The sequence below is a fragment of the Clarias gariepinus genome, chromosome 23 (genome assembly GCF_024256425.1).
Source record: "Clarias gariepinus isolate MV-2021 ecotype Netherlands chromosome 23, CGAR_prim_01v2, whole genome shotgun sequence".
NCBI classification, from domain to species: Eukaryota; Metazoa; Chordata; class Actinopteri; order Siluriformes; family Clariidae; genus Clarias; species Clarias gariepinus.
Window position 1 is genome coordinate 21,029,398 of NC_071122.1, and position 25,562 is coordinate 21,054,959.

The following is a 25,562-nucleotide window of genomic DNA, read 5'->3' on the forward strand; positions in this document are numbered from 1 at the left end:
TATATATATATATATACACATACATATATATATATACACATACATATATATATATATATATATATATTTTTTTTTTTTTTTTTTTTTATAAAAATTAATGTTTGCCATTAGGTCACCATCATTTATTTAGTTTAAAAAAATATTATATATATATGCAGTATATAAAAATATTTTTTCAGTTAGAGATAGAGATGATTATAATTGTACTAATCAAAATTAGAAAATTATTAATCCCATGAGAAATACAAGCGTCGAATAAATTACCTCAAATCAATTAATTAATTCTTACCTTTGGTTTATTATTTTATTTATTTACTTTATCTCTCGACGTTACGTCACTGTCCGTAGCAATGAATGAAGCGTCATCCTTCCAGCAGTCCTACCCGTATTCCGATACGTCCCGCCTCCTCTGTCAGAATTGGTTTCTTCCCGCAATTTTAGCAGAGTTGTCCAATCAGAGGCGTGCATGTGGGCGCTCAGTACTAGCCAATCCTGGCATGGTTTGTCAGAGTACGGGTAGGAAAACAACAACAGGCTGCAGGAGCGGAGGACAGACGAGGGGCCTTTCTGCACTGCGCCGTCTCACATTCATCCAAAGTTTTTTATTTTTCCGTAATAAATTAGGTAACTAAGTATCTAAACGAGATGGCGCTGCGTTCGTGCCGCTGGTTTGTGTGTTTCTGTGGGTTGTTTTTGCTATCGAGTGGAGTTCGGGGTGACGGTTTGGTTAACGAGGAGGTGAAGCGGACGCTGGATCTCAGCACACACCTGGCAAAAATATCCGCCGAAATCCTGCTGGCCAACCACGGAGGCTCTGCAGTGCAGAGCTTCACTCTCGCCCTGGAGCCTGAGCTCGCCGCACACCTTGCCTACATCGGCGCGTCTGTAAGTGGAGAAATAATATCTCGCGGATAAGCAGTCTAAACCGCGGCTGTCTCCTAAATCTCTCCTCATTAGACACAAAGTGCACTACGTGCGCTTTAGACGCTGTTACAACATACCTTACCTACGTAGGGGAATATGGCTCTATTTGGAACACAGCCGGTCATTTCGGTTGCTAATTTGCTAGCCACCACCGACAGTTCAACTCGACAATTTATTGTTTAATAAATATCAAAGTCTTAAAATAATAAAATCATTAACATAGTAAATATTAATAAAACAGCTCTGAATTAGCTATTAACGCTAACTTGACTTTTTTTTTTCTTGGACTATTTGTTAGCGCTAGCAACTTTAGCAAAGCTAGCCTATCAATTAGACCCTTTCCAGAGCTTAAATAAATCAGCATGACTAGGCGGAAAATGCAAAGCATGTTGTGTAAGAATAAAAGCACTTAATTATATGTCTTATGTAACTTAAACGTTGTTTAATTCATTTTAGGTAACGTTAGCATTTGCGCGTGCGTTTGCAGAGCGCCACTGTGCGCGTGACACGTAAGCGCTGTGTGAAGCAGGCACTTCCGGGTTGTTCCGCGCTCGCGCGGTGTGCTTTTATGTACTAGTGCAATTCAGAGTAAACTCAAACTGCTGCTTTTCCATCTTTTCTTGAATGCATGTGCTGCACACAGCAATGCATTAGTCTGCATACATTGCAATATTCGTACATTTATTCATATACGTATAATGTTTATCTTTTTTGACGTCTTTTTCACTGCATAATGTGTGCGGGTATACTGTACACTGATCAGCCATAAAGTAATGACTTTCCCACCTAATATTGAGTAGTTCCCCTTTTGCCACCAAAACAGAGATGCGTTGTGTGTTCTGACACCTTTTTATTGGAACCAGCAATCACATTTTTCTTTTTCATTAACACTAGCTCTTTCATCTGCTTGATCAGACTACACATTTACATTTACATTTAGGCATTTGGCAGACGCTCTTATCCAGAGCGACTTACATTTTTATCTCATTACACATCTGAGCAGTTGAGGGTTAAGGACCTTGCTCAAGGACCCAACAGTGGCAACTTGGTGGTTGTGGGGTTTGAACCTGGGATCTTCCGAACCGTAGTTCACTGAGCTACCCCTGGCCTACACAGGTCATCCTTTGCGCATAAGTAAGTCTCCAGTTCACCGGTTTTCCTTTCTTGGATTATTTTGCTATGTCCTGATGTCTGTAGCCTGGACTATCCCACAAGAGCTGCAGGTTTAAAGTTGATCTGTCCCAGCTGCCTAGCCCTTAGAATTGGAATCTTCTTACAGTAACTATATTTTCAGTATCTCAGAACAAGAGTGACAGGAAGCAGGAAGTGTTGGAAGCAGAAAAAATTGGACAAGCATAAGGATTTAAGTGACTTCGACAAGGGACAGATTGTGATGGCTAGAGGACTGGGTCGGATCGGAGCAACTCCAAAACTGAGGCTCTTGTGGCCTTTTCCTGGTCTGCAGTGGTCAGGACCAACCAAGAGTAATTCAAGGAAGAAAAACCAGTACACTGTCAACATGGTCATGGGTGGCCAAGGCACACTGTTGCACAGGGGGAATGACGGCTGGTCCAGTAGAAGAGCTAGTGTAGGTCAAATTGATGTAAGGTTAATGCTGGTTGTAATAGAAAGGTGTCAACACAGTGCATCACAGTTATGGTGGCGATAAGGAAAGACCTACTCAACATTAGGTAGTTGGTCATAATGTTATGGCTTTTTAGTGTATATTACAATATAGATACAGCACCTTCTGTACTTAATATGAACCCAAGCCCTCATCTACCACAATTCTTTTTGTAAATAGGCCACTTATACACTTCTGCTTAGGTGCTAAGTGTATTTCATTGGCTCTGTACAGGTATTTGCATATTAACAGTAAGGTTGAATGTAATCTAATCTAACGTGCTGCACGCCTTTTGTTTCCGTCTTGTTCAACTGAGCTGAATCACAAATTACTTTCTGTCTCAGTGCACTATAAAGTACACTACTTTTTACATTCTGGTCTCATATCTTAATCAGGTAAAAGGTGAAGAGGAGGACGATGAAGCTTTAGAATTAAAGGAGACATCCATCAAAGGACAGAGGTGAGTGATGTCGTTTTAGGGAGAATGAGCAAATGCATGCTCGATAATTTTACAAAAGTGACCAAATGAGGCCATGAACAGATCTGCAAAGTCATTAATAAGGAATATTTTAATATAAAAGCAAATGAGGACCTGCAGACTGTAAAATATTGCAATAGGAAGCAGTTGTAGTGAGCCACATTTGTTTGGTTATGGTTCTGAGTCAAGCGCTATGCATAACTGAGCTCGTTGTCTCTTATCCTCTTGCAGTGGGACGTTCTTCCAGGCACACCTTCCCTCAGCCCTGGGAGCTGGTGCAAAGCTGCGTGTGAAGGTTGAGACCGTGTTTAGCCATGTCCTTACGCCTTTTCCCACTCGCATCACTCAAGCTGAACGGCAGCTGGTGGTGTTCCAGGGCAATCACTACCTGTTCTCGCCCTACCCCACCCGTAGCCAGACCACTCGCGTGCGCCTTGCCTCCAAAACTGTTGAGAGCTACACCAAGCTGGGCAACCCGAGCAAGAACGAAGAGGTGATTGAGTACGGCCCTTTCAAGGATGTCCCTCCTTTCAGTCAGGTAAACAGGATGTGATGAATACTTAGACCTTTTTGTTTCTTTATCTGCGCCTTGTTTTCATTCTTGCTTCTTTTAAAAAAAAATTTAATCGATAGACACAATACAGTTATCAGAAATTGCATTAATCAAGCAGTCCCCTGTCTGAAAATGCTATCTAGTAGATAAGGTGTAGACTGTTGTACATAATTGTGTACTTTCCCCCTGTAGGACACCATGAAGATTCACTATGAGAATAACTCACCGTTCCTGACCATCAGCAGCATCACACGCACCATCGAGGTTTCCCACTGGGGCAACATTGCTGTGGAGGAAACCATCGACCTTAGACACACGGGGGCTTACCTTAAGGGGCCGTTCTCTCGCTACGACTATCAGAGGCAGTCTGACAGTGGCATCTCTTCCATCAGATCCTTCAAGGTGTGAGATGCTGCCACCTAAACAATGGCTTTTTGCAATCCTTAATACAATACATCCCATTATATCGTGTTCTTAGTGAGGTCTGGATTCATTATTTTTATTTTTTTTTTCTGTTCAATTATTTCCCTTTTTTTTTAACTTTATTTAGACAATCCTCCCTGCTTCTGCTCAAGATGTCTACTACCGTGACGAGATCGGGAACATCTCCACATCTCACTTGCAGGTCCTGGAAGATTCCGTTGAAGTCGAAGTCCGCCCCCGCTTTCCCCTGTTCGGCGGGTGGAAGACACACTACATCATCGGATACAATCTGCCCAGCTACGAGTATCTCTACACACTGGGTGCGTACTGGGTCTCATTTTTTTCTTTTTCATTCTTTTCCTTTGAAAGCTTTATATCACTGACATTGCATCACGTTATGTTTAGAAAATAGTGCAAATAATTATACTAATAATTACTTTTAGCATTAATAGTTATTCCTTGTAATAATTGTTAGTTGTACTTTTAATAATTGAGAACTCAAAATATTTAAAGGATGTTTTTCCCCCCTTTTCCTTTCTGATTTCAGGTGATCAGTATGCTTTGAAAATGCGGCTAGTTGATCACGTGTATGATGATCAGGTTATTGACCAACTTACTGTCAAACTGATTCTCCCCGAGGGGGCAAGGTATGACGTGTGTGTGTGTGTGTGTTTGAGTGTGACTTTAAATCAGGATTTTAAAGTGTTTTGAAGTCATAAAGAAACTAATCAGACAGGGAAACTTTTATATAATAAAAGTAATCCTGTTGATTAGAAAATTAAGAAAGTATTCTGCTACTTTCATCAGGAACATAAATTTGGAGACTCCGTACTCCATCAAACGAAGCCCTGATCAGCTTCACTACACCTACCTGGACACTTTTGGCAGGCCTGTTCTGGTGGCAACTAAGGAGAATCTGGTGGAGCAGCACATTCAGGACATGGTGGTAAGACTCAATATATTTAAAATTCACAAAACTTCTCCCCCAAGCACGTATGTTAAAGTCTGCAGCATCAAAAGTTTGTAGAGTGACAAAGAAAGACTGATAAAAGGAATGACTTAGCTTTTAGACACCTTAAGGCATTAGATGCAAGTAGGAATGGATAAACAATTCCAGTAATTGGCAAATCCACTAAGGGTTTTCAAAGAATAAAACACAAACATTCTGCTTTAGAATTATAAACTTCAGCATGTTAGCTGTAGCTCTGCTTTAATTAGGCCATGTCGTAGCATTAATTATTTTTCACTAAACGATTGTTTTTAATTAAAAAAAAAAAAAAAACAGTGTACAGCTACAGTGTATATGAAGCAATCACCAGTCACCTCCCGATATAAGATAATGATACCTAGGTGCCGATTAGATTAAAATTGTTATTCTATAAGTGTCGCAATTGTATAAATATCCAGATTCAATGTTACATTTTTCCTCGATTTTTGTTACAATTTTAAACCTTTTAAAAAAGTTTAATGATTGAATAAATGTAGTCCATTTCTTTTAACATTAGTTTTCTCACTTAAAAACCAAGCGCAGAATTTAAACTATACAAACTAACTAAAAATACAAGAGTTTAACATTTACAAAGAAAGAATTACTTTTTACCACCTTGATGCCTCCAAAGTCTCACAACTAAGCTTGCTGTTTTAAGACTTCTGAGAGTGTGTGTAATGGGTGGTTTAGAAACTAAGTTGCGCAGAGTTTGAAGAAAAAGGTCGATCGGTGGCTTTTAAAGCACATGATTAAAAAAATTTTGTTTTTGATAACATACCACCATAAAAATGCATTTTTTGTTGCGCCACTCAGAAGCTTGTGCGCTCGTTACAGAATCGTTTATATCTGAGGCTGATCGGACGATCATGGACAATCAAAGTGAAAACCAGCCAGTTTTGGCCAGGGTCCGATCGATCGGTTCATCCCAAATTTTAAATGCAAAATCAATTTTAAACAAAAATTATTTTTAGAGTCAGTGTGGTGGTATGTGAATCGCCACACATAATACTTTATTAATAAATGAATATATATATATATATATATATATATATATATATATATATATATATATATATATATTTTTTTTTTTTTTTTTTTTTTTTTTTAAACATTATCTATGTATATCACTCAATTTAGTATGGCTTGGTAGTTTGCCTCACAGTGCATGACAGTAATATAATCTCTGTGATTATTTGTAGTTTATGTTCATGTGTTTGTGCTTTGTCGTTCCAGGTTCACTACAACTTCAATAAGATCCTGATGCTGCAGGAGCCGTTACTGGTGGTCGGTGCATTCTACATCTTATTCTTCACGGTCATCGTTTATGTTCGTCTGGATTTCTCCATCACTAAGGTTAGTTCTCAAAAGTTTCTAGTGGCAATCTCATGTCGATCTTGTCACATTATCTATGACTATTTGTCTATTCCAGAGAACAAAATTCATCCCTTTAAGCGTAGTAGCTATTTCCAGATAAAAAACAATGCTTACTGTTTAACACAATGCCTGATTGCCTCTCTTGTGACAAAAAAAAAATAAAAAATCCTTATCCGGGTATCACGTTAATAAAAATGTGTCATACGATGTTACTTGATGAGTATTTTCCTAAACATACTCACTATGCCTTTCTTCTTTCCTTTAGGACCCTGCAGCAGAGGTGCGAATGAAGGTGGCCTCCATCACAGAGCAGGTCCTGACTCTGGTCAATAAGAGGCTCGGGCTGTACAGACACATGGACGACGTGGTGAACCGCTACAAGCAGTCACGTGACACCGGCGCCCTTAACGCGGGGCGTAAGAACTTGGAGGCTGAGCATCGTGGCCTCACTAACGACGTCACAGGCCTGCAGGCTCGCCTTAAAGCTGAAGGATCTGACCTTGCTGATAAGGTATACATTTAATAATACCAAGTTTAAATTGAATAATCAGCTTAGAAGGACCATCAACTATTGGCTGTATCGCAAGATAACCAGATTAAAAGGATTAATATACTAGTTTTTCCGGTGATTCAGGGATTTTTATTTATTTGTTTATTTTTTTACTCAAGTAACTTTCTTAATGTTCCTCAGGTTTCGGAGATCCAGAAGCTGGACGGCCAAGTGAAAGACTTGGTAATGCAGGCCTGTCAGGAGTCTGAGCGTCTCGTAACCGGGAAGGTGAAGAAGGAGGCGTATATTGCTTCAGAGAAATCTCTTACCAGCAAGAGACAGGAGCTGATCTCACGCATCGACGGCCTCCTCGACGCACTCTAAAGCACCCAACACACACCAGTGCCGTTAAGAGCTGAAATACACCCCAACCCCTCTCATCCACACACTTTTTGTCACGTTTATCGACGTGAGCACTATCCACCACCTTAAAGTGTGTGTTGTGCCTTTTTCATCCTGTGGGCTATGTGCGATGGGAGTGTACGTACACAGATTTACTCATCCCTCAAGATTTCCTTTGTTTGTTTCTGATCACCAGGGAAATGCCTCAACATGGGTCGTGGGTTTTATATGCAGTTTTGTCAATTTCATGTCCTTTTTTTTTTTTTTTTTTTTCCCCATCTGATTGGATCATTTTAAGCAAGGGCAGAATGAACCGTTTCAGCTACCTCACCACCTGCTGAAACTTTTTTTTCCTTCTGCGTTCTTGACACTTAAATTCTACTTTGCTATGTTTTTTTGCTCTGCCCTGAAACAAATGCAAAAATGTCCAAGCTCTGAACACGATGGATGGCATGTTATTGAAAATTTCTCCCCCTTTATTTTGTTGGCATTTTTTCTGTTTGTTTAATTTTTCATTTTTGTAAATGATGTGCTTTCATACCATGAATTTAGTTGGCAAACACAAGAGATGTGTGTTTGGGGGGGATGAAGGAAATGCCGAATGTTAAATTCCTTAAGTGTCAAAATTTGAAAAGTGAAAATAAACACATTGTTATAAATTAGTCTGGTTTCTTTTTGTTTTTACTGTTTATGCACACTTGGTCTTTGTAATCAAAAGTCATAATGTTTCTGGAAGATTAAGAAAGTAAAATATTTGGGTTGTGCGCTGTTATGTAAAAAAAAAAAAAAAAACCTAGATGAGGTGACCATCACTGAAGCAGATACGAACGTTATGGTTACCGAAATATGTTGGGAGCTAATTCTTGGTTGGGGAATGGAATTAAAAACATGTGCAATTTACCCTACTGGCCCAAAAAAATTTGAGTTGTAGAAGGGTAATGTTTTTTGGCCTGCGTGAGGCAAAAAACACAAAGAGAATAATGAACTGAATGAATTAAGGTGAATAACTCTTCAATGCATTATTAAAACCTGGAAAGATGGTGTCAACGCTTGGGCACTAGAAATCATTACAGTGTTCAATACTGATAGTAAGAGCAGTAGCACAGTGTGATGGGGGCTCAAGGGATTAAACAGCTGTTTGGACATAAGAAAACCACTTGTTAGGGACACTAATCAGAAAAACAAGCTTCAGTTTTCTAGGGCGCATAAAGATTGGATTGTAGAGCAATGGAAAAAGGTCATGTGGTCTGATAAGTCCAGACTAGTCCTATATATAAAGTCATGCATGTTGGCCAAAGGACAAGTATCTGGAGTTAGTGTTATGATCTGGGTTTGCTTCAGTCGGTCAGGTCTAGGCTCAGCATCCTTATGTGGCAATAAAATGAAGTCAGCTGATGACCTGATTGTACTGAATGACCAAGTTATCACATCTATGGAGATTTCATTTCCTGATGGCATGGGTTTATTCCAAGACTCAGATAGTGTCACTGGGAGCATAAAGGATAATTTTCACATAATATTATTAATTTATATTAATTTCAGTATGTTTTATTTCTTACTTTTTATGAATTTAGACTTTTTTTATAATCGGTTTTGTGTTAATATGTGTAAAAGTTGTATTTGGCATTTTGGAGGCATCCATGTTCTTTCATTCCTCACACTTTTTGATCAAAGTAGCAGATGTGCGTTTATACTCAGGGGTTTTCATGATATCAGTATCATAAATAATACCGATATTGCAAATGGAGTCAAAAACAAAAACAATACATTTAGAGTAGGATTTGCACACACACACAGGAAAAAAAAACTGGGCTTGGAATTATTCCTTTGAAGTTGTAGATTACGTCCACAGGGGGGCGCCAATGAGCCACATAAATATCCCTAAAACAAATGGCTATCACACTGACAGGCATGTCTCATAAAAGTATAGAAAAAGTTGCTGCAACTTTATCCTACTCTGCTTAAATAATTTCTCCTGTATATACTTTCATGTGGTAGTAAGACATTGTTTAAACAAAAAAAAAAAAAAAAATATATATATATATATATATATATATATATATATATATATATATATATATATATATATATATTAACTGTTCACATAATTCATGTGAGAAAAGAAATCTAGAGTTCTGTCTGGAAACGATCCCTCATATTTGTGTTGGAGTGATAACCATCGGCGCTGTGATTTACTCCAGAGCTGTGTTTAATCCCAGTGCAGCCAATTCACCTTTAGGTAATAAAGAGCCTGATTTTCCTGATTTCTGCCACTTCGTCTTCCACGTGAATGTGTGATGATAATTCCTTGCTGTGTTTGTCTCCCTGTCTACAGTTACACAGTACAAAAAAGCAGGTCTAATGAAGGCAGGGGCCAATCTGAGGTCATCGCTTCCCACAAGAGGTCACGCTGAAGTCATTTCCTGGGCCGAAATAACAAGATCCCCTCTCGGGCTCTGTTATTAACACGAACGTATTGTATACGTGCCGTACAATAATCATTCTGTAAAACACACACTGGAGGGAAACCGAGCACTGATGTCTTGGGATGGTGAAAGCACACAATAGTGAGGAATGTGTTATTTTTTCTTTCTTTCTTTTACCCCAAAGGGTGGGAAACTGTCTAAAACCTTCCTTTTCACACATCAGTAGACATGTTATGATTATGTCAGAACTGCTTGTTGTTAAAGTGCATGTGTAAGTGTTTCAGGACTCTTGAAATGTACAAACAGTGGAAACTTGAGCGAAGGTTCGGCACAGATGCCGAGTTTGAAGTGCCACATGTATTCAAATCCTTAAAACCACGCGCAGTTCTCAGGAACCGTTTGCTGTGGACAATTTTTTATTTTTATTTTTTCCAAATAGAGCAGATATTAATCCAAAGCAGCTTCCATGTGAGATAATTATACAAGCCTAATTATACTGAATAGCTGAGTGAGCTGAGAGAGTTAAGGTCCTCGGCTTTGAGGTTCACCTGGATTTGCGGTTTAAACTCACTGAAGAAAGGGATTCTACAAAGATAACTAAGGATTTGAGCTTTTTAAATGGATTCTGGTTTAATCCTAGTTTGAATCAGGGTCCCGTATACTCCCTTAAAAAAAAAAAAAAAGCCTAAAAAAGTTAACAAAATATTTCAACCTTTTACTGTGCTTTTCCACAAGGCACGTTTGGTTCGTACTGTGCTCGGGTACTATACCTTTTGGCCCATTACTGGTACTATAACTATTGGCCAGCTGACAGTGTTGCTCAATATAAAGGTACACTTGCGTATTTACACTTCCTGATACAGAAGACAGTATGCACCTAATCGGTTTGCAAGCTGCTACTAATTACAAAGAAGAAAAAGAAGAGTACAAAGAAGTAAACATTCATCTTATGCCTTATATTATTAACAATTACTCTGACTGGCCCAAATAGTTTTTAATAAAAACCTCATATAAAAATACTAAGAATTCATTCAGTCACCTTTAGCTTTGATTACAGAACACAATACGCTGACCAGTTTATGTGTGAAAAGTATTCCTTCCTATAATGTTTGTATAGAATGAAATTGTATAATCATGACTTCATGCAAAGTTTCCGTTATAGGCTAAATATCTTAAAGCTAATTAAAACAGCCAAATGTTGAAAATTTGTTTACTTTTAAAGCAACCAATTTCCACACAGTAGTTACTATAATAAAGTTCCTACATTTATTTACCAAACTGATTTTATTACTTGTAATCCATTTTGGATTGATGGGAGCAAAATGGCTTAGCTTTTACAAATTTACATGATTGCAGGACAGTCTGTTAATCAGATTAGACAGAAGATCCGGTGTTTACTTTTAGCTTTATGTTCAGTGTTTGGAGAATATTCCTATTTTCCACCATTTTGTCCTCTGCTATAGAAACTCCTAAGCCTCTTAAAATCCTCCTCTCTACTCTTAACAATTTTTCCTTAGGAGCTGTTTTTACGTCTAAGATGTTTTGTAAATCATGTTTGTCTTTACTAAAATTTAGTCCTAAATTTAATGGGGAAAGTCTAAGAAAATGTCATAATTCGAAGAATTTTCTTAGAATTTTTTCACTAGGAGCAACTTGTAGGCTTAAGGATCTTTGTAAATACGTACGGGCCCTGGAATATGCCTGTGCCATCAAGTAAAAAAAGCTCCTGGTCATTTAGTACATTCAGGTTGTCAGGTGACTTAATTTTATTGGGACATAACGAGTCTAGACCTGAGCAACTGAAGCAACTCCAGATAATAACTGCCCCCTGAGACTTGTAAAGTGGCCACTATGAATGATGTGTGTATTGCTTCATGTGCTTCCGTTCATACCCTGACGCAGCCATCACTCATCGCTGACCCTTGAATAGGGACAATTTGGACTCATCAGACCACATGACCCTTTTCCATTGCAGTCCAGTCTTTATGCTCCCTATCAAACTGAAGCTTTTTTCTGATTAGTCTCACTAGCAAGTGGTTTCTTATGGCCCCACAGCTGTTTAGTCCCAATCCTGTGAGTTCTCATCACATTGTGTGTGTATGGAAAGGCTCTTATTTTCAGTATTAAACATAGCTCTTGATTTTACCTTTTTTTTTTTTTACAATGCAACTTTAATTGTATTTAATTGATCGCCATTCATGATTTTTTTCCGACCACCTTTCTTCCACAAAGCTGACGGTTTAGCACTATACTTCCAGGTTTTAATTATGTGTCAAATGGTTATTCAGCCAATTCCAAGAATATCAAAGATCTCTCGTTGTTTTCTTTGTTTGATGCAAAATTATCAAATTATCAAAATTAACAGCAAATTGATAATTTATGCTATTCTTTGCACAATTACTACTATTTGCATTTTCGTCACTTTGTCACAAAAACAATTACACATCAAGATTGCACTGCATTTCAGTTTATTCCACTTATTAGTATTATTCATTTACCTATTTTTATTATTGTATTCTTTGTATTCGTATTATTATTTGTATTCTCTTTATATGTTGTAGCTTTATTGTCTTAGCATTGCACTAGTCACTTTTGGTCAGTTCTTACATTACCCTGTGTCTACTGACTATTTGTAAAAATAACATCTACAACCTGTTATGTTTCTATTGGTTCTGTTGTTATTCCTTTAGCTGCTCCTTTCAAAGAGGCGCCACATCGGACCATCCGATCCTCAACTCCCCTTAAGATGCCCTTCCTGACGCAAGCCTTCTATTTAGTCTGGGCTTGGGACCAGCACTGCATCCATTGGCTGGGAATCAAACCCAGGTCTTCTGCATGGCAGGCAAGAAAGCTACCTCCGAGCCACCCAAGTCCTTTGGCAACCTTTTTTTGGCCAGCCAGTGTAGGGGAAAATGTTAAGAGCACCCCCCTTTGTGTCAATAGTTGCTGACCCCCATGTTAATGTACTTTTATTGGGCTTTTATATCTGATTCGGACCATACCCAAGAGCACCATACTGTGCTCGAGCACTCTACAATGCTCCATGTCTGAGCACAGTATGGAGTGTTAACATTACTCAAGCATACTGGACTTGGTGTCAAGTGTACTGATCCCTAGTGTGAACGCACTTTAGTTAAATACTGTAGGTATATTATGATAATGTAGTGAATTGACATAAGTAGACACATACAGTAGAATCTTAAAAAATGGTTTTGGTTCACTAAAGGGAACTTTATGAATTGGGAATGTTTTTAAAATGAAGGCACCAGAAAGTGTTGTTCGAAAAACAATAGAAAAAGAACCATAGGAGAACCAATGAGAGGTTATTTAAGATAGATAGATAGATAGATAGATAGATAGATAGATAGATAGATAGATAGATAGATAGATAGATAGATAGATAGATAGATAGATAGATAGATAGATAGATAATTGATGTATCATAAAAAAAGGTAATTAAAGTTAAATACTTTCACCTACCCAGGATACACACTAAAGGTATTCGATGGTACCCCCAAAGCTTACTGCCTCTATTTCAGAGTGTTCTCTATTTACTCATATGTGTGCTGATTAGTAGATTAGATAAAAAGAGCCTGAAATTCGTTAGTGTGGATGTTTCTCTCTCTCTACCTTACCACTGAATTTCTCCTTTTGCTCTCTGTGTTTTTCTTTCTCTCTGTTTTCTCTTTATCTATCTCCCCCGCTAAGTTCTACATGCCTTGTTGTGCCAGAGTTGCGGTTGAGCTGTTGACCAAACCGGAGCTGAAATTCTGTTTAAACCGGAATCCACAAGCAGCACTGTATCCTGACGTGGTGTACTCTGAAAGCTGCCATGCACACACAGAGGTGTGTGTGTATGTGAGAAGAGATGCAAGAGGAGGTGGGGGGGTTACAGGTTAGATGAAACCATGTGGTCATGCTCACACACACACACACACACACACACACACACACACACACACACACACATATACACACACACACACACACACATGCACGTTTTCATGTGCATGAACTTGAATGACGTGAGCTCAGAGCTCAAGCAGGGTAAAAGACAACTAAAATACAAAGCAGAGGTTTGGGCTGGCTGGTGTTAATTAGTGATAGAGAAGTTACAATAGCAGAAAGCACCGAGTAGGGCTGGATTGAATATGCTGCTGATTGATTGGCCTGGCTGAGGCTCACCTGCAGGGTTTTTATACACACACATACACACACACCACACGCACACATGGGCACGCTCCCTGACAGCCTGCAGAGAACAGTCGGTGTCAGGGAACAATATCCTGCACTGTGCACCTCGCAACTGAGCGCGCTCATAAATCACCACGGTGACAGAGCCACCGCCCTTACTGTCCACACTCCATCTCACACACACATAGACACACACACATACACATACACGTACACACACACACAGATGAATGTGTACCCATGTGCAGGCTGTTGAAAGGACCTCAAACCCCAATGATAGAAGAAGGAAACGTCTTTAACAATATCTTCAGCTTCTTACCTTAGACTATTTTCATATAACTATATCCATTGCTGGATTATTTTCATACAATCATGCTAAACAGACGGACAGTGTGTCAGGAATGCATCCAGTAACGTCCAACTTGAATGTCTAATTTAATCCTGCCTGCTCAGATGCTTCCAGCTGGTCAGATTTCAAAGTATGCCATAATTCTGTGCGTCAGCACTGGCACAACAGCAGGTCAGGAGAAAACTGAGGGATGGACAAGGAACAGGTTGTGTAGAAAAGTTAGTGAAAGTCAGCTACCACAGGGCAGTGAACAATACTGAAATAAAGTTTCATTTATTCAGTCAATTGCAATAAAAAAAAATTGGTAAGAATTTTGTAAGGCCTAAGTCTAAAGTTATTGCATAATTAAAACTAGGCCTATGTTCTGTTAAAAAAGAAAACTATATATTATTTTTGTATGTGAAGTATTTTGACTTTTTTCTTAGAATTTTCCTTATAATCTCAGAATTATAAGAAAAAAGTGAGAATTGTAAGATTAAGGTCAGAATCCTCAGAAATAAAGTCAGAATTTGAGGAAAAGTTTTCATATTTCTGAGACAGAAAGCACAATTCTAAGAAAAAAGTCAGAATTTTGAGGAAGAAGAGTTAGAATTTTAAGATCAAAGTCAGAATTTTAGAGTAAAATTACAATACTAAGAAAAAAAGTCAGACCTTTAAGATTGAAGTCAGAATTGTGACAAGTCAGTCAGGAGGGGGAAAAAAGGCAGACCCCTGAGTATTTTTTTCACAATAGTCACTGTCCCAAAGCAGCTTTACAGAATAAAAAAAAATTATGGAAGTTTGTATGAATCAAAATGATCTGATTGTCTCTGCTGAGCGAGCCCAGGGCGACGGTGGCAAGGAAAAACTCCCTGAGATGGCAATAGGAAGAAACCTTAAGAGGAACCAGACTCAACAGGGAGCCCACCCTTATTTAAGAGATATCAAATATCATTTTTATTATTAAGACCAATATCTGAAAAGATAAGTCTCCTTCATCCAAAGTTTACAAAGCCTTTTCCATTTGTCCAAGCTTCTTTTCTTCCTTCTAGCTGTTCCAGGCACCGCTTCTATGTCTGTCCCTGTATCCTAGCCACCAGGTCCACATCGCTCTGCACAATGTTACCATATCGCGGCAGTCTGGACTCGAACAACTTCTTTGTGTTCTCCACTATACCCAGACAATAGTACAATAGTGTTTTTAGCAAAACGAAAAGCTAGCAAACTTGCTTTGCAGGATTAGGACCCTAGGTAATAGGTAATAACCCTAGGTAACAAGACATATTAAACTAACATTATGGGACAGGTATGATTTGTAGGTAGTTTGGTAGTAAGTGAAAGCTGTTTCAGTGAAAGTTTGTCAGAACATAACCACTGGCACTACTGCAGCTACCTTCTGCTTTGAAAAGCCTTGTTGTTTAGGTTATTTAACTATAGGCTATTTGGGCAGAAATATTCACTTACAGGGTCATTTACAATAAACAAGTGGTTCTCATAGTGGGGTCCAGGACTAAGAAAGGCCTGTGAATAAAATGGTTCTAATCTAAATCTAAACCAAACGTCAAGCCAAGTGGCCTCGACTTGGACTTGATGTGCTCTGTGGGGTGGAAGTTCAAAAACAGAAGGCTCTAATAAATAGCCAGAATAGGATTATACAATTTAGAATAATAAAAAGATTATTATTTGAATAAGTGGATGTGGCTAAAATTCATTAAATAAATCTGTCCTGAGGGCATCTGTAAAATTTCTTTTGAGCTGAGAATCCAGACCTCCACCTGGATCAAGCAGGTACAATCCTACACGCATCACTCATCTGTGTGCAGGTGGACATACTGTATGACCCCTAAATGTCCACACTCCAAGCCCTCGTCTGTTGTATACCGGCTTCCTTTCCTCTCTTTTCTCCTCTGCTCTCATCTTTCCTCCTCCACACACACAAACGCATATACAGAGCTGCACAGCTTTTAGTACATTCTGGCACTTTTTTCGAGAATGTGTAATTTGGCCTTGCGCTTATGAAAAGCGAGTACGATGGTCTGGAAGTGGAGACCGAAGGCATGACAATGGCCTCTGTGAGCAAAACCGGGCTCAGCCATTCCACCCTGACAAGCACTCAGAGAATGAGCGAGGGAGCAACAGAGAGAGAGAGATAGAGAGAGAAAGGAGAGAGGGAGAGAAAAAAAAACACATTTTACCACTTGCTCTCTCCATTGTGCAGGAGAGAGAGAGAGGGAGAGAGAGAGAGAGAGATGGAAACAGGTGAAACATAAAAGAAATGGCTAGCAGGAATGACAGGCACTCCAAAGGTAGTTACTTTCAGTCCTGTAAGAGGGAAGGCCAGAAAAAGTAAGAGACAGAAACAGAGAAAGATGAAAGTTGGCCACTCTCTCAATCCATCCAGTGAGAGACAGAGTGAGAGCAAGAAAGAAAGAAAAAGGGATGAAAGGTCAGGTGGGTGTGTGTCGTGCAGGTGGGCAGGTGTGATCAGGGCGGTAAGTGACAAGCGGACGGCAGCGTCCGAGGGACACAAAGGCATGGTCTGTTCCACACTCACAGCTGCAGGGGGCGGAGATGAGCACAGCTGACAGACAGACAGACGCTGCAGACGACAGGGTGGAGGGAGGCACAAAGATGCAAGGAAGACTCCGGTGGAGAGACTTCAAACGCAGGATTGGGTCCTGGGTGCCGAGAGATGCATTCTTTCCGAGAGAGGATGCTGGAGGGGGAAGGGTAGCAAAAGGGGACAGAGAGATATAGAGAGAGAGGTGGACCATCAATGAAATTTTGTGTGTGTGTGTGTGTGTGTGTGTGTGTGTGTGTGTGTGTGTGTGTGTGTGTGTGTGTGTGTGTGTGTGTCCACATGTCCACTGATGTTTAGCTGCACTGTCTATGCGTTCCAATGATGTGAAATGTGAAGGAGCTTGGTTCCATTACATGTGTAATCATCACTGGGGTTCACCAAGGCACAATTTTATGTGCTTTTTAAAATTTGATTCTTGAGGGTTTTTTAAAGTGATCTAGCTTCCTAAAGGGTTTTTTTGAGGAAATGTCTTTAACATTACGGGTTAGGCCAAGAAATTGTGTGTTCCTGACTAAACTAAAATGTAAGTATGTAAGCATGTTAGTTTCCCTGAATTCTTTTCCGAGTACACCTGACCCCAAAGTTTGACTCCCACTTTAAAAAGATAAAAGAGGCCTGTAATTTTCATCATAGGTAAACCTCAACTATGAGAGACAAAATAAGGGGAAAAAATCCAGAAAATCACATTGTAGGATTTTAAATAAATTAATAGGTAAATTCCTTTGTAAAATAATTATTTTTACTTACAAGCATAATATTTGGGTCCCACAGACCTGTAACTTCTTCTTTAAGAGGCTCCTCTGTCCTCCACTCGTTACCTGTATTAATGGCATCTGTTTGAACTCGTTATCAGTATAAAAGACACCTGTCCACAACCTCAAACAGTCACTCAAACTCCACTACGGCCAAGACCAAAGAGCTGTCAAAGGACACCAGAAACAGAATTTTAGACCTGCACCAGGCTGGGAAGACTAAATCTGCAATAGGTAAGCAGTTTGGTGTGAAGAAACTAACTCTGGGAGCAATTATCAGAAAATGGAAGACATACAAGACACTGATAATCTTTCTCGATCTGAGGCTCCACGCAAGATCCCACCACGTGGGGTCAAAATGATCACAAAAACTGTGAACCACAAAATTCCAGAACCACATGAGGGGACCTAGTGAATGACCTGCAGAGAGCTGGGACCAAAGTAACAAAGGCTACCATCAGTAACACACTGCGCCGCCAGGGACTCAAATCCTGCAGTGCCAGACGTGTCCCCCTGCTTAAGCCAGTGTATGTCCAGGCCCGTCTGAAGTTTGCTAGAGAGCATTTGGATGATCCAGAAGAGGTTTGGGAGAATGTCATATGGTCAGATGAAACCAAAATAGAACTTTTGGTAAAAACTCAACTTGTCGTGTTTGGAGGAGAAAGAATGCTGAGTTGCATCCAAAAAAACACCATACCTAGTTGAAACATGGGGTTGGAAACATCATGCTTTGGGGCTGTTTTTCTGTAAAGGGACCAGGACGACTGATCCGTGTAAGGAAAAGAATGAATGAGGTTATGTATCGTGAGATTTTAAGTGAAAACCTTCTTCCATCAGCAAGGGCATTAAAGATGAAACATGGCTGGGTCATTCAGCATGACAATGATCCCAAACACACCGCCTGGGCAAGGAGTGGGTTCATAAGAAGAAAAGACCTGGAGTGGCCTAGCCAGTCTCCAGATCTCAACCCCATAGAAAATCTTTGGAGGGAGTTGAAAATCTGTGTTGCCCAGCCACAGCCCCAAAACATCACTGCTCTAGAGGAGATCTGCATGGAGGAATGGGCCAAAATACCAGCAACAGTGTGTGAAAACCTCGTGAAGACTTACAGAAAACGTTTGACCTCCGTCATTGCCAACAAAGGGTATATAACAAAGTATCGAGATAAAATGTTCTTATTGACCAAATACTTATTTTCCACCATAATTTGCAAATAGATTTTTTATAATTCTACTTTTTTGGATTTTCTGGATTCGATACCTCCATACCTGTTTCTGTGAAATGAAAAAAAATAAATAATATATATATATATATATACATTCCTGTTGGGTTCTATGAAAGTAGTTCAATAAACAGTTTTCTTTGGAACAAATCCCGCTCAATGATCTCAATAAGCATTTTCTAAACCTCAAAAAACATTTTCTTTTTGTTATCTAAAAAGTCTTTTTATTTAAGTTTTTTGTTTTTATTTAACAAAAATTTGGGCTCTTTTGACATCAGCAAAGTTTCAGTAAAATTCGCTGTTAAGAAATTTGCTCCTATAGCGTTTGTAGTCGACATGGTGGCATGGCAGATAGCGCTATGGCCTTGTGCCTTCAGGGTTTGATTCCCACTTTAGGTCCATATTCTTCTGTGCTTGGTGGGTTTCGTCTCATAGACCAAAGACATGCAGATTAGGTTAACTGGCATTCCCAAATTGCCAGTAGTCTGTTTGCTGGATTGGCACCCTGTTCTGTCCTTTCCATTTTGTTCCCTAAGTCTCCTGCCCATGACCTCTCCCAACCCTGTGCAGGATAAGTGGTATAGAAGATGACTGAAAGGAATGAATGAACTAGGGTACATTGGATTTCCTTTTTTTTTTCTTTCGGAAATTCAGTAGAATGTTGTTCGTTATCATTTGTAAAGGTACAAGCAGAGGAAGGCTTCTTTGGTTTATGTTTTCTGGGGCTTTAAATTCTCATGAAATGGCAAACCTCTTGTAACATTTCTACACAGTACTTTTAATGGTTAAACAAGGGAATCCTTCAAGGGTGCTAAGCAACATCAAGCATTTTTAATCCAAAAAGTATTATCTCCATTTAAGAAGTAGGGGTTCATGAAGAGTTCTTTAGATGGCTAACAGTTTTAGCCTTTTAAAGGTTTTCTGCTTGAAGCTTTCAGCTTTCTAAAATGGAAATCTTTTAATGCCCAGCTTCTACATGGAATTTCAAAAGGACACACCAAATGACCACTAAATGGTGTGATATTTTTTGGTTAAAATAAAAAACACAATCTTACAGCTTATTTAGCTGGCTAATGCACCTAAATTGCTAGCCTCTAAGGTTATATCACTAGTTACGGCATAATTACCAGCTATATAAATGTTATTCGTAATAATTTGCAAGATATGAAATGTGATAAAGGAGAAGGTCAGGGCTACTACTATGTTCACTACCAAATGTTAATCAGAGCTCCTTTTTAACAACATCGATAAACTAGCGAATGATAGTAACCAAATGAATGCATCCTAAAATCCTTTTAAACTGATGTTGTGCATTTAAACTTTGAAGATTGAGAATACTAAGCCAGCTGCCCTCATGTTGGTACATTTGTATTTGTTTGTGTGTTCGTGTGCACATGCATTTTTGCAAGTTTGTATGCTACAGTCCAAATTTCCAGCTAACAACCTGTGGTTTCCACCACATGGCATCCCTTCAAAGGTTTTCTGCACTGGGGCCTCCACAGGGAGTCTCTTGTCTCCGCTGGTCCATCTCTACTGAAAGTGTGTGTGTCAGATCTCACTCTAATGTTTTTTAATGTGTGTGAGTTATTCTTTGCCTCAGCGGGAATCAAGTTCAAATATCCAGCTTCCTGTCAGAGTATCCTGTGACTTAGCCATCTCAGGACACAAGACATATGAGAACTATTCCATTATAATGATATTGCTATCTTGCTTAGACCACTCCTAAGTGTCCATGCTGCTTATAACACATTATATTACAGCAATCTTACCCTAATTTTTTTTTTTTTTTTTTTACCTCTACTGCTTGGTGAAGAGGGACCTGTTCCTTAATGCTGCTTCAACATGTTTGATATTTCCACTTATTATTAATTAAACAGGTGCATTGCGGTATGACTGTACTAAAAGTCAACAAGGCTTAAGTTTCCCGCAAGCCTTCCCAATGTCTGTTGTCTAGAGACTTCAATTACTAGGGACCTTAAGCGATTGCATGGTTTGCATGCTTTTTAATTTCGATTCTGTTCCCACATCCCTTCCAGCCTTTCTGTTCAACTGCACCAGGACAGAGTGATCTCTCTTTCTCTCTCTCACACACACACACACACTTAGACACACACTTCCTAGTACTGATTAGAGGAACGAGGGCACTTCCCATTGGCCGCAAATCTAACCTTCTGCTTTCCAGAACAGACAATTTCCCCCCACTTCAAAACTGATAGGAAGCCCAGATAGTCAGCAAAGCTTAAAGCAACGAGATTCTTCCTTCTTCCTCCACTATTTCACCAACCTCATATCACTCAAATGTACTTTCACTCCTGCTTTCTCTTCCTTTTGCTCCAGCTGTCCATCCTTCCTCAAGCCATTAACTATTTGGACTACACCTGTGCGAGAGACATTTGGAGGTGATGCCACATGTGCTGCCAAGAGAAGCGATGACGCCAATGACCAGGGCAGAGTTGACCCATGAACTTGGCTAATGGATAGGAAGAAGCCTCCTGTTATTGCTGCTTCCTGTCTCATGTCCTCTTTTGTTTATCTCTTTTTTGACCTGCCTGTAGGTTGACCTGACCTGATCCTTTAATATCTGACCTGAGTGCAGCCAGCCAAATGCCTGGGCCAACTGTAACACCCATTTGCACCAGTACAAGGGAATCTGGTGGTGTATGATTAAAAAAAAAATTGAGACTTGTCTATGATGTTTTTAAGGGTGATAAATGTGAATTAGCATTAAGGCTAGTCAAGTTCCTTATATCACATTTCCAGAAATGTTCTGTCATTAAACATTCTCATATTGAATTGGATTTAAAATATTAATTTATATACACAGGGATACATACACATCAACCACAACTGTTCACAATATGGTGAAGTTTTACCAGATGTGCGGGTTATTTAAGTATTGCCAAAACTTTTTTATACTTGTAAAAGTAAATAGTGGTAGCTCAAAAAGTTGTGAACTATTTTCACATCTTTAAGAGGTAATGAACTGAAAACCTGTTTGAACATTTGGCTTTGTACACAACGTGATGCAACCAGTTCAAGTATGGAAGTGATTGAGATGGAGTCTTTGGAAAATTATTTTGGTTAACCTAGTATTTTGCAGTGCACCAACTGTACAGATGATTATGGCAGAGCTTTGTGGCAAGGGGATTGTGTTTTGAGAGGTTGATAATAAAGTTGGGATTAGAGAGAGAGAGAGAGAGAGAGAGAGAGAGAGAGAGAGAGAGATGTCACCTGCCTAATCAGAAGAACCTTTTTGGAAAACAGAACTGACCACAGAGCTGAAGCTGGTTTAGAGGAATGCCAGCAGGCAGCAGGAAATGATCCACTTTCTGTCTCTCTCTCTCTCTCTCTCTCTCCCCCACCCAGCATTAACTTCCTGCCAGAACTTCACACACTTCCTTTGCAGTCATTGGGATTCCCAGCTGGGACATTCCATCAAATCTCTCTCAGTGTGTCACTCACACACACACACACACACGCACGCGCACACGCAATGAACATGCACTCGTATCTCCAAGTGTTGTTTGGGTTTATGGGTCGATAGAGCCATTTCTTCTTGTCCACTAGAGGTCGCTACATTACAAAGCACGAGAGGTTGCATCAATTACTTGGCTCTTTAACATCATTACTCATGTTTTTTTTTGTCAACTCCTCTGATCACACACAGGCTTCGTAACTCGGGCCCGAAACTCACAGCACTGAAAGCAATTATTCTGATGAAATCAGCTGAAATTAAACGGTGCAGAGACGCAGTCGGCGCGCACTGGCGCTCGAGAACGCGCGCGGAAGGGTGAAAACAGCGCGCTTCATGACTTTGTGGTTGACCTTTTCGGGGGAAAAAAACGAGCTAATCCCCCTGTATAATGGACTCGGGCGCCGATATGGAAAAGTGCGGCGCCGTTATCGCGGTTGCCATGGAGACGATCGGAGCTCGCACGCCGGGAAGATGGCGCGTTATTAAACAGGGGAGTTTGTGTATATTGGACCGGGCGTTTTTGTTTTTTTTTTGTCATAAGTGTCACTCATTGCTGCGCTCTGGTACCTGCTCCATTATGAATGGGAACCTGTTTTCTTTCCAGCATGAAAAAAAGGTTGAAGAGCAGTTAGGCGAAGGAGTCTTTTTTATATATATATATATATATATATATATATATATATATATATAAAAGAAAGTGTCTCAACTAAATGAACAGTCAGAGATCTGTTGACACAAATAGGCTACTAACATCCTGAGCATGAAAAAGCTAATTATTTAAGACACCAATTAACTCGGTAGAATTTAATTAGATCCAGCAAATAGGATTTAGCAAACCTGCCAAAACCAGGATTCAGAAATGTTAGCTACTTTGTGCGGAAAATTGATAAAGAGACTTCAACAATATTCTTCTTCTTCTTCCTCGTATTATTATTATTGACTAAATAATATAAATATATTTTATATAAGTAACAATTAAATAATTATATATTGGTCTTTGATGAGAATGTTTTTGTTAATTAACTAGTCCTAGAGTGCTTTCCTACTGTATGGGTTCCTAAAAACAGAATCGTTTAGCCATTATTAACCACCTAAAGGGGTCAGATGGATTAGAGGGTATCATTTGTTTGTCGTTGGCAGTGACAGAAATTATATAGAAAATTCTAAATTTCTTAAAAATAACTAAAGAAATAAAGTCCTCATTATAAGATACCACTACACTGGGATATATCGTGTAATGTTCCTCCACAATTTACCTGCTCTGTAAAGTAGAGGAATTTACTCCGGCCTGTGTGACTAATGAGCAGTGAAGGTTGAACGTCTAAATGCCTTTGGCCCACTTTGTGCTTACCCGTGCCCAAACTCAAACAACCCAGAGCTTTATACGACAAACTGCTACTGCTGCTTTAGACTGTAGACTCAAATCTAAAGTGCACATCTTTGTGGCACGCATACTGTATAGTATACATTACTGGTTTCATGTGCACATAATACTTCTAAAAATGATTTAACTTTGGGAAAGTAAATCTCATTACATTTCAACCCACTGCATGCCTATTAAATTGTGATGCTCGTTATTTTGATTTTGTAATACTTACGTCAGTAATTCTGGACATAAAATGTCAGAGCAAAGACCTTTTCCAAACACGCTGATTAATCCTTGTGCGCATGAGAAAACTTTTCACGGGAAGCTAATAATGTGCTTTCTTCATGGTTGTCAAATGAGACTTAAATGTGATATTTTTTTCGCCCAATTCATAATAACTATTCAGATTTTCCTCCTTTTCATTTTCGAGCCGTCTAATAAAACATGGTGCGCAATAAAGCAGTCACAAGAAGCTGTGCAAGGAACAAGAAGAGACACAAAAGGAACAAAACAGCAAACGTGGCGATGATTTGGCTGATACGGATGGAGCGGATAAACGAGGGAAAACAAGCACTCGGACCAAACGGGCTAATTTCAGCCCTAATACAACACGCTACAAAATCTAATGAGAGGCGGGAATCAGCTCACAGATAGTTATCATCTCTGCGATATGAACGATGGTGGGGCGCATTCATATGGTAAGCGACGTGTGTGCGTGTGCGCGCAATGGCCAATAAAGCCGCTCGAAAACAAGCTCATATTGGCCCGTTTAAATGTGTAAATATTTCTGCCCATGTGTCTCTATCAACCTGCGCGATCTATACCCCCCTCCACCAACACCCCCCTCCCTTCTTTTTTTTTTTTTCGAATGATGCATTAGATGCGCTGAATGTATTTGTTGTGCCGGGTTTCAAAAGGCACCGATAATCTGCGCGGGTGAGATAAGAAACACCAATTTATCCAGCGCCTCTGCGGAGCCGCGCATGCAGCTCTGTGCGCTCCGACACCTCCAGCGCCGAGCCGATAACGATTAGGCCATTTATTATCGGCGCGGTGAACAAAGATGGCCTCGCACCGATGAAATATTACCACCGGTTAATAATGAAAAGAAGAAGGGCCCCGGCATCTGATGCATGCATATATAAATAATAACGGTGGAAGCCTTTAATGCGCATGGAAATGAAATGAATGCAATAATAATAATAATAATAATAATAATAATATGTTTTGTCACCAACTAAAACTAATCAGAACTTTTTTTGCAACAGCCTTTACTCGTATAGAGCGTAAATATGCATTTTTATTTTTTCCTTGCAAACTTTTATTTTACCTTTACGCCTTAAGAACTATAAAGATATGGATTAGATTTTTTCCCCTCTTGGCTCTTCTTCTTGTCCTTCATCATCTTCTTCTTACGAGACACAGGCCCTGCTTTTGATGGACACGGTAAGATGGAAATGTCACTGTGTGTGGGACATGAGGAAAAGAGCAGGCAGAGCAGGCGAGCTCAGCACAGGCGCCTTTATTAGTCTAAAGTGTCTGCGCCTCTCTCCGGTTTTATGTGCTGCTGGAGCTGCGGCTGATAAGCGCTTATCGCGCGCGCATCGTGACGGAGCTTCTTTAGGCCACGGCGGCGACCTGAGCCGAGGACAAGTTAGCATGACAAAAGACTGCATTAATAATAATAACAGAAGAAGAAAAAGGAGAAGAAGAAGATGGAGAAGGGCAAAAATGCCCTTATGTATAAATGTTAGATGGTAGAACTACTACTACTACTACTACTATTATTATTATTATTATTATTATTATTATTATTAATAATAATAATAATAATAATAATAATAATAATATTAGTAATAATAACGTAATAGTCCTTTATTCATTTCAAGTAGTAGTCATGTTTCCAAATAGAGAATTATATTATTATTATTATTATTATTATTATTATTAATAATAATAATA

General features: G+C 39.4%; 1 protein-coding gene across 1 annotated transcript; it reads left to right on the forward strand.

Moving 5' to 3' along the window:
- Positions 1 to 505: 505 nt before the first annotated feature.
- rpn1 (ribophorin I) lies at positions 506 to 7,918 on the forward strand. Its single transcript, XM_053484546.1, has 10 exons — positions 506 to 885; positions 2,944 to 3,008; positions 3,258 to 3,564; positions 3,772 to 3,981; positions 4,130 to 4,322; positions 4,550 to 4,649; positions 4,810 to 4,948; positions 6,224 to 6,343; positions 6,630 to 6,875; positions 7,056 to 7,918. The coding sequence occupies exons 1-10, from the start codon at positions 646 to 648 to the stop codon at positions 7,236 to 7,238; spliced, it is 1,803 nt and encodes a 600-aa protein (XP_053340521.1). The 5' UTR covers positions 506 to 645; the 3' UTR covers positions 7,239 to 7,918.
- The last annotated feature ends 17,644 nt before the right edge of the window (positions 7,919 to 25,562 follow it).

Coding starts and splice junctions, on each gene's coding strand:
- rpn1 (XM_053484546.1), top strand. CDS start 646: ATGGCGCTGCGTTCGTGCCGCTGGTTTGTGTGTTTCTGTGGGTTGTTT. Junction 3,009..3,257: donor ACATCCATCAAAGGACAGAG/GTGAGTGATGTC, acceptor ATCCTCTTGCAG/TGGGACGTTCTTCCAGGCAC. Junction 3,565..3,771: donor ATGTCCCTCCTTTCAGTCAG/GTAAACAGGATG, acceptor TTCCCCCTGTAG/GACACCATGAAGATTCACTA.